The sequence below is a fragment of the Excalfactoria chinensis genome, chromosome 1 (genome assembly GCF_039878825.1).
Source record: "Excalfactoria chinensis isolate bCotChi1 chromosome 1, bCotChi1.hap2, whole genome shotgun sequence".
Lineage (NCBI taxonomy): Eukaryota > Metazoa > Chordata > Aves > Galliformes > Phasianidae > Excalfactoria > Excalfactoria chinensis.
This window is the reverse complement of record NC_092825.1, coordinates 33553296-33566004: the sequence shown is the minus strand read 5'-3', so window position 1 is coordinate 33566004 and position 12709 is coordinate 33553296. Positions and strand designations below refer to the sequence as shown.

At 48.1% G+C, this 12709-nt stretch overlaps 2 protein-coding genes across 2 annotated transcripts; both read right to left on the bottom strand.

The window, feature by feature from the left end:
* Window positions 1-266: 266 nt before the first annotated feature.
* On the bottom strand, window positions 267-3326 carry YEATS4 (YEATS domain containing 4). The gene is made up of 7 exons (XM_072335069.1): window positions 3136-3326; window positions 2873-2992; window positions 2710-2776; window positions 2538-2632; window positions 1844-1936; window positions 1676-1763; window positions 267-857 (listed from the first exon to the last, which is right to left on the bottom strand). The coding sequence occupies exons 1-7, from the start codon at window positions 3184-3186 to the stop codon at window positions 688-690; spliced, it is 684 nt and encodes a 227-aa protein (XP_072191170.1). The 5' UTR covers window positions 3187-3326; the 3' UTR covers window positions 267-687.
* A 109-nt stretch (window positions 3327-3435) lies between these two features.
* Window positions 3436-6211, bottom strand: LYZ (lysozyme). Its single transcript, XM_072335080.1, has 4 exons — window positions 5959-6211; window positions 4671-4832; window positions 3723-3801; window positions 3436-3625 (listed from the first exon to the last, which is right to left on the bottom strand). The coding sequence occupies exons 1-4, from the start codon at window positions 6092-6094 to the stop codon at window positions 3559-3561; spliced, it is 444 nt and encodes a 147-aa protein (XP_072191181.1). The 5' UTR covers window positions 6095-6211; the 3' UTR covers window positions 3436-3558.
* Window positions 6212-12709: the final 6498 nt, after the last annotated feature.

Here is a 12709-nt window from a genome sequence, read left to right as displayed (position 1 = left end):
ATATCTAGAATCACTTCCTGCATCCAAACACACAAATATAAAGGCATCGACTGCATAAGTGAAAGCAGATGCAGGGATAAAAGCTCTTATCTGCTGATAAAGAAGTTATTAAAAATGCTATTTTCCTGATTTTATGAAGCTTTTTTTGTTCTGCTGATAACAGACTTAAGCATCTTGAATACCATTACATTTCAACCTCTGACTTAAATCGGGACTTGCTATTAACAGTGATACTTGAAGCCCAAACTGGACAGAGACAAAAAAAATACAAAAAAAACCCTGCATGTTTTATTTTCAACTTTTAAAACCTCAAAAGTTGCAGTAGAAAAGTTAAAAAAACAAAACGAAACCAGTAAACAGTGGCATTCTGTAAACTGACACAGGTCCAGTTACAAGATGTTCCCACACCACCCAGATGCAATCAATACAAGCAGCAGTCTGGCCTCTAAGTCTCTACGATCCCTTCTCCTTGAAATACACCAGAACATAGCGACAGATTTTAACTATAAAACGAGGATACATTCATTCTTGTTTTCTTCCATTAATAAGAAGTCACTCGTCACACAAAGCAGTGATTTGCAAACGAAATTCATCCAGTCTCCGTCACAGAACTGGAGAGAACGCACACAACTCCATGACTGAAGTCCATTCATTCTTGTTATAGGCCCCTTCCCAAGTCAACACTCATCACATATCTTTAGACTGATCATCCTCTTCAAGTTTCCTGATTTCACTCTTTAAACAGTTGATGGTTTCACGACTTGCTTTTAACCTTTCTTTAAGCTCAGCAATTTCAAAACTGGTTTTCTTTTTGGCGGCTTCCAGCTTTTCCCTGGTTTTTACTTCCAGATCTGCAACTGTGATGGCAAGGAAGGAAAAGAAATACAAGTCACCTTTCAAATATCAACTTTATACACGTGGCAGTCATATGGAAAGCACACGTCCTGAAGAAGCACAAAACAATTACTTCTAGCCTTACGGACTCAACAACGGTAGTAAAAATGGTAAGTGGGGAAAAAAATGGAATTATAGAAGAAAAGTTTGTTTGATGAGCAGTTTTGTGGTTGAAACAGCGTGATACACAACATCACCTGCCAGAGTGAAAAACAAAAACTACGACAAAGGCAAAGAGCAAAACCCCAAGAATTCAGTATGAGGTGAAAAAAGAATCTCAACCGGTAACAGGAAAAGAGATGGGAGATAGATAGTGATCAAATCTCCCTCTGTCGTGGATCCCTCCAGATCCCACACATTTCATTGCAACTCAGTGAGGAAGGATAATCTTTGCTTGCAGTTCACCCCTTCATAAAATGAACCAAACTATCTCAAATAAAGCAACCTGCATTTATTCAGCTTCATTTCAAATACGATAAGCTAGGCATCAATCATGCCCCGTCCCTGGAGGTGTTCAAGGCCAGGTTGGATGGGGCCCTGGGCAGCCTGGTCTAGTATCACATGGGGACGTTGGTGGCCCTGTCTGCAGCAGGGAGGCTGAAGATTCATGATCCTTGAGGTCCCTTCCAACCCAAGCACTCTGTGATTCTGTGACCACGTAGTCACTGCTAATACCGAGCTATTCAAAATTCACCCAGCCAAACTCACTGCACGATCACATCCCGCACAAAACATCAGCAGTAAATGAGGGTTGGTGAAGGCATTGCCATTTTGCACTCACACTCCGTTTCATGCTTATAAGCACCAAGTGTCAGCTGACGGGACGTCGTTAACAGTTGCTGCATCATGGCAGTAGGATCTTGAAATATCTAAGGAAGGACCCAAATACACACACCGTTAATACTTTCCTAAATAAAGTCAGGCTCGGTTTACATTAAAATTTTCATACCATTTCATCATAGAATTCAGAAACTACAGTTTTCTTTCCCAGGATCGCATTGGTGTCAGACTGAAAAAGCTTCAGCAAGTGATACAGGGTTACCTAGATACAAAGACAGAGTTGTATCAGCTTGACAACCGTAGGGAAACAACAGTTATCTCCTACATGGAAAACAGTAGCGGCCGTTCTTACTGAACAACCGCATAGGATTTTAAATGCTTTTAGGAATATGAAAATAAACATCATACAACATCAGCAGAGTTACTTAAATTCAGTATTCGCTATTAAACACACATGTTCCAAATGCTGCTTGATGCCATTAAGCTGCCTGGGCAGGTATTTTAGAACAGACACATAAGATCTACCACAAAGACATTCTCTAAAGCATTTCCAAACAGAGGGGATGATTTAGTCCAGGGCCATTTCGCCAATGAATCAGTTTGAGAGTGATTTCTACAGCCTTATCATTGCTGTAGTTGAGGTACAGCACAACACGCTCCCATACTAAGTGCCCAGAGAAGCCAAGTGCAGACGAAGCCCTCCCGAAAGCCTGCAGTACAACCACGGGCACCCACTGAATGAGTGCAGAGCGCATCTCCTGGGCAGGCGAGCTCTATAGCTCCGTGGCAGGGCCGTGAGCGGCAGCACGAAGCTGTGGGCCGCCAGAATGGCAGCGGCACAAGGAGAAGCTCAGCGTACTTACAGGTCGCTCGTTTGGGTCAATGAAAAAGATCTTGATGATGATTTCAAATTCGCCCCAGCCCGTTTCGGTGATCTCGTACGGCGGTTTGGTAACGACTGCAGCACGAAACAGAGATGAAGGCGACGAGCCTCAGCGGGACCGAGCGGAGCAACCGGCCCGACGCGACACCCACCTCGGAGAGGATTCCCGTAGCTTTCGTGCAGCTTGAACTGGATTTTTTTCACGTAGGCGGACATGTCCTAGGAGAGAAGCCCGCTGAGTCCCGCGGCGCACCCGGGCGCGGCGCTGGCGGCGAAGTCGCTTGGAGAGCGGCGGCCGACGCGCTCGGGCCCTACCTCGTTCCTGTAGGGCTTCACGTAAACCGTCCACTGATGCGTGTGCCCGTCCTCCTCCCGCTTCTTGCCGAAGTACCGCGCCACGTTCCCGTACACGACCGGCTTCACGATGGTGACGCCCTTGCGCGGGAGAGAAGAGAAGCGGCAGCGGCGAGAAGCGCGACCGTAAGCGCCGCAGCGGCCCGAGCCGGGCGGGCCGGCAGAGGCCCCGGCGACCCGCCGGTCGGCCCCGCGCCCGCCCCGTCCCTCCGCCCGCCGCGCACCTTCACCCTGCCCCCGGAGTCAGGCCCGAACTCAGCCATTCTCTTGAACATATTGCACCGAAGGGGACGCCGCCCGCAGCCGCGCCACGCTCAGCTCCCGGCCCGGCCCCGCCGCAGCCCCGCGCAGCGCTCAGCCCCGCGGCCCCGGCGCCCGCACCGCGTCACGAGGGCGGGACGGTGCCGTCACGGGGCCCCGGTTGGCCGCGAGCTCCCGGCCGGCCCCCGCGCCGCCCAGCCCGCCCCATCCCCGCCCCGCCCTCCCCGCGAGCGGCGCCCTGGCGGCGGAAAGAGGCGCGGGCCGACGGGAAGGCGTTTGCGGAAGCCGTTTTAATGAGGGTTGCGTTTAGAAGCGCCGAGCGGGTAGCGGCGCGCTAGCAAAGCGGCCGGCCGTGCGGAGGGCGGGATGGGCGCTGCGGAGCCTCCTCACAGCCGGCAGCCTCTGATCCACTCGCGGACGTCGGTGCCCTTGCAGCGGTTGCGCCAGGCGACCCTGGGAGGAGGAGGGAGATGGAGCGGTGAGGGACGGCGCTGCCGTCAGCGCTGGGGGCTCCGCTCGGAACCTCCGCTCGGAACCCCCCGCCACCTACCAGGCGTTCATGCCGTTCCCGTCGCTGACGATCTTCTTGGCGCAGTTCACGCTCGCTGTTATGTCCGAGCTCAGCAGCGCTGCAGAAAGGAAGAGCGGAACAGGTCATTCCGTGCCTTTTACTTTGGCCGTCTGTCAGACAGGAGGTGCGTGTTCGTGTGGACCGTTTCTGCTCCCCGCTCCCGTGGGGCCACGCGGTGCCTGCTTAAACCGGGCGCCGATATCCGTGTGTGTGTGTGTGTGTGTGTGTGTGTGTGTGAGGAAAGGAAGCCTGGGAGCAGCCGTGCAGCCTAAAAAGACCTACAAGATCATCCAGTCCAACCGTTCACCTATTACCAATAGCTCCCACTAAACCATGTCCCTCAACACAACATCCAGTCGTTCCTTGAACACCCCCAGGGTCGATGACTCCACCACCTCCCTGGGCAGTCCATTCCAGTGCCTGACCACCTTTTCTGAGAAGTAATACTTCCTAATGTCCAGCCTGAATCTCCCCTGCCATAGTTTGAAACCATTCCCTCTGGTCCTGTCACTAATGACGAGAGAAGAGGCCAACCCACAGCTCACCACAACCTCCCTTCAGGAAGTTATAGAGAGCTATAAGGTCTCTCCTGAGCCTCCTCTTCTCCAGGCTGAACAATCCCAGCTCCCTCAGCCGCTCCTCATAAGGCCTGTGCTCCAGACCCCTCACCAGCTTCGTAGCCCTCCTCTGAACACGCTCCAGGGCCTCGATGTCTTTCTTGCAGTGAGGGGCCCAAAACTGGACACAGTACTCGAGGTGCGGCCTCACCAGTGCTGAGTACAGGGGGACAATCACCTCTCTGCTCCTGCTGGCAACACTGAATTTTGTTCCGCTTTGTTCTAAAGATGGGGTTGTAACCAGCCTTTGCTCGCCTGCTTGCAAATGGATTATGGAAGGGCATTCGTTGCCTTGAGAAACTGAGCTCACCTGAGCATGGGATATTGCACAGGTTCCTGGAGCCCGAGGTCTTGCCGTCATTGCACCACCAGCGGCTGTTGATCTGTAGGATGCCGTAGTCGGTGCTTCCATCGGTGTTACGGTTTGTAGCCTGTGTGTTGAAGTTACTCTCGAATTTTGCGGCGCACACCCCTGTCAAAGTTCCATTCCAAAGAAAAAGAAAATAAAAAGCCCTGCAAGATTATTATTTTAAATCTCTATCTCTTATTTGTGCAGATACACAGCCCATCTCTTAATTGAAAGATGTGTCCATTTTTCCAATCCAACCAAGTGTGAAAAACACATGCCACGTGTCTTAACTTCTAAACCTCCTTACTAAGCCTGGCACAGGATTTCTACCCTTAGAAATAAATTCCAGTGTGCTTTTGTGCATTGCTCTCTTTATACAGACACACGAATCATGCCTCAGGATGCCAGCGGGCAGGCTGCGCTCTGCAGCACAGCTCCTACCACTCTTGGAAGCTTTGGGCAGCCCCAGCAAGTCTCTGTGGAGGTTCTGCATCTATACCTGCTCACCTTAACGAGGCTTATTTTAGCTGCTTGTACTTTACGTGGCTTATGATGGTCTCATTTTGTCCTGTTTATGTGCTCCTGCATCTGTGTCAGGTCAGCAGGAAGGAGGAGGGATGGGGACAGTGATTCATGTTTCAGCTGTGAACATGACGTGAATTGCTCTCCAGATCTGGGAACAGAACGCATGCGTGCTTCCCTCAGAGGAAACAATAATTAATTTCCCACCAGAGGAAAGAAGCTTTCAGGTGACCCCTCACTCCTTGTATCTAGGATCCCCTCTCAGCCCACTTTCTTTCTGGCTGGCCTTCCCATGTTCTCACACTCTCTTCTCCCCCGCTACTCCTTGTAGCGATCCCCACCAAGTCAGCCTGACAGCAGTGTCTCTGCCCAGCGTGGCTCTGTGCTCCTGCTCCACAGCCCTGGGGGCATCTGCAGAGGAAGGAATTAAAGCAAGTAAAACCAGAGCACTTAGGATCTGAGCAGGTAGGATGGGACAGGCTGCTTCTGGGAAACGTTTCCAGTGACAGCATCTCTGTTCAGCTGAGGAAGAACGATAGGAAAAGAACCGGTAAGGGGGAAATCTGTAGAAAATACCTGCACTCTGTGCAAGCAGAGATGGACTAACCCGGTGGCTTCTTAGTATCTAAATTCCAACATCACGCAGACCTGCTCGCTTTAAAGAAGCTTGTTAAATGGAAATTCCCACCCCGCGTGCTCCGTGGAAATGATGAGAGTTCAGACTTACAGTTTCCCAGGCTGTATCCCCGAAAGTTATCAAGTCCGAGACGCTTCATGGTTGCTGCCAGCTCACATCGTCCATAGACTTTCCCCAGAGCAGCCAGGGGCAGGAAGCAAAGCACCAAGAGTAGCAGAGACCTCATGTTGCCAGTGTCGGACACACAGCGGGACTGCAGGCTCACTTGCTCCTGCCTCTTCTTTTAACTTCTTCCCACCCCCTTTTGATTTCTCTGTTCTACTGTTGTCAAAAACACCCTCCTGAGTATACACAAATTTCCCAACACTTAAAGCATTGCTCTCAACTTGCCAAATTTCTTATACAATGTGGGAGGTACCGCGCTGGCTAAGCCACAGAGGAATGCTATAATCTGTTGCAATATGTACAGTCCCGATTTTACTGCATAGACAATGATCATCATCAGTGTATCAGTACTAACAATATAATAAAAAAAGCCATAGTAGATAGATAAACAAGTTTTAATTGGCAGAATCATTAAGGCATTTCCTGACAATGCAAATTTGGCTCTTCTTCTCAAGTGCTGGAGGATGCAACACATTGTTTGTGTATTACCAATAGGCGCAACTTGGACATGCTGTGCTATTACACAGTGTCTGAAGCAGTCAGTGCTGGGTTCATCAGGGCTCTGAGTGCAGGGGGCTGCGGAGCCATTCAGTGGCAGGTGGGGTGAATGTCAAGCACTGTATCTGGGGAGGAAGAAGCACATGCAGAAGCACAACTTCAGCATTCCTCATCTAAGATCTACCGAAATGAAGAAGTGTGAAAAACTCTCTGCACTGCTCTTCAGCACCTGTTGTATTGTTCCTGTTTTGAAAGTGGAACTAATAAGGAGAAGTTGCAGCTTGGAAAGCCAGTGGTATCCTGCTCTGGGGTATCCTGCCCTGGGGCAGCCAGCAGGGCGAGAAAGGTGATTGTCCCTCTTTACTCTGCCCTTTTGAGGCCCCATCTGCAGTACTGTTTCCAGGCTGGGGCCCCCAGTACTGGAAAAACATAGAGCTGTTGGAGAGAGGGCCACAGAGATGATCAGAGGGCTGGAGCATCTCTCCTGTAAAGACAGGCTGAGGAAGCTGGGCTTGTTCAGCTTGGAGAAGAGAAGAAGGCTGCAAGGAGACCTCATTGCAGTCTTCCAGTATTTAAAAGGGGATTATAAAAGGGATGAGAATCAACTTTTTACAGGAGTAGACAGTGATAGGACGAGGGGGATTGGATTTAACCTCAAGGCGGGAAGGCTTAGATTGGATATCATGGGAAAGTTCTTCACAGAGAGAGAGGAGAGAGAGGTGCTGGCACAGGCTGCCCAGAGAAGTTGTCCCTGGAGGTGTTCAGGGCCAGGTTGGATGGGGCTCTGGGCAGCCTGGTCTAGTATTGGATATGGAGGTTGGTGGCCCTGCCTGCAGCAAGGGTGTTGGAGCCTTGTGATTCTTGGGAACCCTTCCAACCCAAGCCATTCCATGATTCTATGATTCTATGATTCTATGTTTCTATGAAGTAGGCTTTACCACTAATCTGGAGCCCTAATGTTCAGTTTGTACAAGATGTTTCTTAGTGGCCATAAATAAGCTGAACAACTGAACGCAGATTTTTTATGATATTCAAAGCTTGTTATTTTCTACTAGACTTTGAAGTTGTTGTTTGCTGAGTTCATTTCAGAAGGACAGTGCTGTCAAGAAGCAGTACGCCTGCATATAGTTGTATTCAATGGGAAGTGCTGCGTTTGGGCAGCTTTGCATGGGGAACTGCAGACACTTCAGAAACTGCACTGGAAAATTGATCCTGGTGTTTAGCAGCCTCTTTAGGAGGTGAGCTTTTCACAGTGTTTTGCTTCGAAATGCAAATCCATTAGAGCTGCTCCTTTAGAGCCCCTCCATCTTCCAAGCCAAACCACTTGATGATACCGATTGTGTCGTAGTATCAGTTAGTTCAATTTAATGGCTGCAAATTGCACTTGTTGAGGATTAACGTTGCCTCTCGGTCAGTCCAGTACTGGTGCAGCCCCTCTGGGCCACGCTGCAATTTCAACAAAAGCCACTGTTGTGGTTTTGCCTTTGTTTGAGTGCAGTGAGTTGGGACGGTCAAGCACTCCCTGACCATACCTGGAACTCCTGCTCCTTGGATCACGGCCTGACCCAAGAAGTGCCAGAACTGTACAAACTGGGATTATTGTGCAGCTGAGAGAAAATTCCAGGATTGCCTCACCCGAACTGTGGCCAGAATGGAAAGTTTTCTGGCTAACGTCGATTACCTTGAGGCCCTGTGAATAAAGGTCCTAACCGAAGACTCCCCTCTGTTCTCTAGGACTGCACTGAGCTGTGATCCTCAATTTCCACCCGAGCTGACAATTGTATTGGCATACAATTGTATGCCAGTAGCCTGAGAGACCTGAGTTCTTATTTGACCTCTGCTGGGTTTGATAAGTAACTAAGCAAAAAGACACACAAATACCATAGCTATCCAGCAAAGGTCTCAATTTCTTCATGACAAATGCAGCTAAAACCTCACTGTCTTAAGACTTGGATTTATTATCCCTGTGATTTTTATCCTCTTCCCTGTAAGCAGACTTCCATCGCCAGAACTGTGCTGTCACCAACAGAGAAGAAATGAAAATCTTAGCAAACTCCTGCTTTGCAATTCACAGTGATTATTTCTAAATACCAGTAAAGAAAAGGGTGACTCCATGGCGGTCAAGCAGAAATATTCCCAGCTAGTTCCTCATTCTCCTCCAGTAATTATCTGCCAACTGCAGATGTACCATAATTAAGAAGCATAATTAAGAGGATCCTTCCTGGAAGTCCTATAAAAATGTGCTGTTGTTTCAGCAGACTCTGTAGTGGTGTGAAGTACCGGCTCAAACAAGAGCTGGATTTCTTCAGGGACTGCGGTTACTCACTTTCATAAAGTGCAAGGTGTTTCCTCCTGCTGCACCTGACAGACATCTGTTCCCATTTCTGAGGGTACCGCCTAGCTGCATTCGAAGAAGCCTAAAACTATACACAGTTTCTGATCCTCCTTCAGATCCTGAGATGATGAACATTTGGGACTGCATCCTTTATTTGGCAAGTGTGACAACTTCTCCCATGCCAAGAAGAGCGCTTTTCTTTTTCTCTGATATTCAAAATGTTCCTGACAGCATGAAAAAAGAAAAAATAGTAAAGGCAATTGTGCATTCACACACACACACCCTTCTAAGTAGCATGCGTGATCATTAAGGGAAGCCTTGGAGCTGGGGGTACACTTTCCCTCCCAATCCAGCAATTCTGACTTGAAGTCATAGAAAAATAAAGATGTTGGTGACCACATTTATGCATCTGGGAGGCATCAGTCAGGCCAAAGGTTTGATGATGTGCAGAAGATAAACAGCTTTCATCAGCTTGGGAGGATCCTTCTGATGGGCCGGCGAAGGCCAAGGTGATGCTAATAAGCAGGCAGCATGAGACCCACTGTTACTGCCCCAGGGTCCATCAGCTGGGAGCATCCCTCATCTTGGTATGCAAGTGCCAACCTAGAGCAGCAAGTGTTACTTTGCTATGTCCTATTTTAGCATCTTACCACAGTAAATAGCAAGAACTGCCATCATGATTCTCCACGCAAGTCACTACAAAAGTTAATGATTTATTTTACAAACCAAGGACTGCAGCGTGGCCTTGGAAAACAGCATCTCCAGCTTAGGGCATGATTTATACAGGCAACACTGTCTGACACAGCGTTATTATTTCCTAATTCTATTGAGCTACACAACCCTTCAGCTGTCCCTCCCTTGATGTCAGCCTACCCCGTAAGTTCCTGTTTGGGCTTCTCACATCTTGTTTATTGGCTGAAGAGAGGTAATAAAAAAGGAATCTCTGTTCTTGTGGTGGGCAGCTGGACAGATTGCCACGATTATAACGGTAGCGTGACAGTGAGACAATGTGAAGGACACAGAGACACTGTGGAAATCCCAGTGAAATATATCCGTGTCTGTGTTATGTCAAAGTAAGTACAAAATAGAAGTAGTAAAATGCATAAACTTGTCAGTGATGAAGTTCTAGTAATTTATGGCTCACCTCAAACAATAAGAAGAACTGGGGAGAATATCGAATGGCAGAAAGCTTTCAGTTAGACATTCTTTGCAAGACTGCTGAAAATCCTGCTCCGGTGGCACCAACAGAACAAGAAGATGACACTGAAGAATTAAATGCCTGCTAAAGCGAACACAAAAATAGGCCTGTCTTTGTCAAAGATACAAGCTGGGAAAGAATGAAGGACAGCAAGAAAGTTGTACAGGAACAACTGGGTGATCTAGAAAATGATGTAGTCAGAACAGAGCTTAAGCACATCAGAGCCCCCAGGGTCTCTGCAGATACAAAAGCTTATCTATTGTATCTGATCCCACATACAGGATTTATGGGAGGCTGCAGCTTGGAAGGTACTTGCTTCAAACTGACTATGTGCTGCTAATACTGCCACGAAAACCCTACTGAGATTGCAGTAGGAATTCTGCATGTGTTTTTGTTAGAGGAATATATATTGTGTCCTGTTACGGGAAACATGAACTGAAATGTAAATACGCAAGAATAAGGCAAGTAGGTGTAACACAATCTGTCCTAAAGAACAGAAGTCTCCTGAAACGAGCTTATAAGAAGTGAGGGCAGAAGTATTAACCAGGATTATTAACCAGTATTAACCAGGATTATTAACCAGTTCTGGTGGATGAAAATCTTGACACAAATCAGCAAGGGGCTCTGGGAGCCTGAAAAGCCAACAGTATCCTGGGCTGCATCAAAACAGGGGCAGCCAGCAGGGAGGGGGAAGTGATTGTCCCCATCTGCTCTGCCTTTCTAAGGCCCCATCTGGAGTACTGCATCCAGACCTGAGGCTCCACAAGGAAGCTGTGGACCTGTTGGAGTGGGTCCAGAGGAGGGCCACTAAGGGTTTGAGCACCTCCCCTACAAAGACAGGCTGAGGGAGATGGGCTTGTTCAGCCTGAAGAAGAGAAGGCTGCAGGGTGACCTCACTGTGGCCTTCCAGAACTTAAAGCAAGAGGGAGACCAACACATTTCTTGGACAGATAGCAATAGGAAAAAGAGAAACACCTTTAAACTAAAAGAGAGGAGATTTAGATTAGATGTTAAATGAGAATTCCTTACTCAGAGGGTGGTGAAACACTGGCACAGCTGCCCAGAGAAGCTGTGGGTGCCCCATCCCTGGAGATGCTCAAGGCCAGGTTGGATGGGGCTCTGAGCAGCCAGAGCTGGTGAGTGGCAACCAGCCCACAGCAAGGGGTTGGAAATGGGTGATACTTAAGGTCCCTTCCAATCCAAACCATTATTTGATTCTAGTTGTTCTGAATGCCTTAAGGAGTTAAACGCAATGGGGAGGGAAATAACCACACAGAGAACAATATCAGCACAAGATTAAATTAATATAATCTGCCCTAGAAAAGAAATCAGGCTGCATCTTTAATTTGTAACCACAGGAGCGGTGAAATAGTGAGATAGCCTTCCATTAGGAACAGCAGGAACAAAAACCCCAGATAGACCCTATTTGGTCTTAAGATGAGTCTCAGAAGGGGTTATAAGATGCATTTAGCTGTCCCAGCTGGAGGCTGAACTTCTTATCCCAGGCTGTATCCTACAGCTCTCAGCATTTTCCTTGGCCTTGCAAAGAAAAATGTAAAGCTAGAAGACCCTCCTCATCACACCAGCCTCTCTAGCCTTTAATTTGCTGTGCTGGATGGGACTTGTCATAGAGAAGATGGATACAGAAGAATGAAAAATAAATAAGCCTTCATTTTTGTTAAGCCTCACAGAAAGCTTTGATCACCATGAGAACGCTACATTAATGGACTCACTGGTTGAACGTTCATAGGCTTGGCTGGCATAACTAGCATGGAGATGTGCTTAGAAGAATGAAAAGGAAAAAAGAAGTGGCATAACTAGGAAAAGTGTCACCAAACACATGCTCCACACAATCTGAAATAAAGGAAGTTGCACCAAGTGCTGTTGTTTCCAAAGTTGCTTTCAGAGTCACAAGCAGCTTGTGACACAGCGCCAGCAATGAAGGAAAATGATCGCAAGAACAAAAGCAGAAGGAAAATGATCTGCATCATGAGATGATGGGGTTGTTGGAGCCGGGCTGTGTTATGCAGGCTCACTGCTGCAGCAGAGGACAGGGCTGTGGGTTACCTGGAGGTTGGCAGCTCTTATCCTGAGACAGGAGCGATAGGAGATACAAGTGCTGAAATAAGTGGGGATATACAAGAAACCAAAAACTGCTACATATTCAGTCCAGAATTGTGGTACTAAATTTGCCAACTTTTTCAAGTTAAAAAGAGATGGGGACATTTTTATTCTTCTTAAGGGGATTACCTGTAATCTTACAGGAGCTGATCTGACACGAGCTACATGTGAGAATTCCCACTCGGGCTTCTTCCAGCCGCAGAAGGACCAACTGGAGTGGGGAGGAGGTGGCTGACCCTGCATGTTAAGCACAGCTGGAGGTTGCACAAACCTGGCTGCACTGTGCCAACATCCCTCGTGCTGGCCCTGCTGGTTATAGCAGGCTATTCATTTAACTTGGTGGCGAGGCCTTTTTGCTTCTGACAGCTTGCCGGTTTTCTAAATAAAAGACTTGAGTTTATATAAGCCTTGCTTTGTTCCTCGGTAATACACCCAAGCCCCTCTCAGTTCAAAATCTAAGCCAGCTATTGGCATAATTAAAAACCAAAACGCTGGAGGAGGTGATAGCATAGATGTGTTTTATT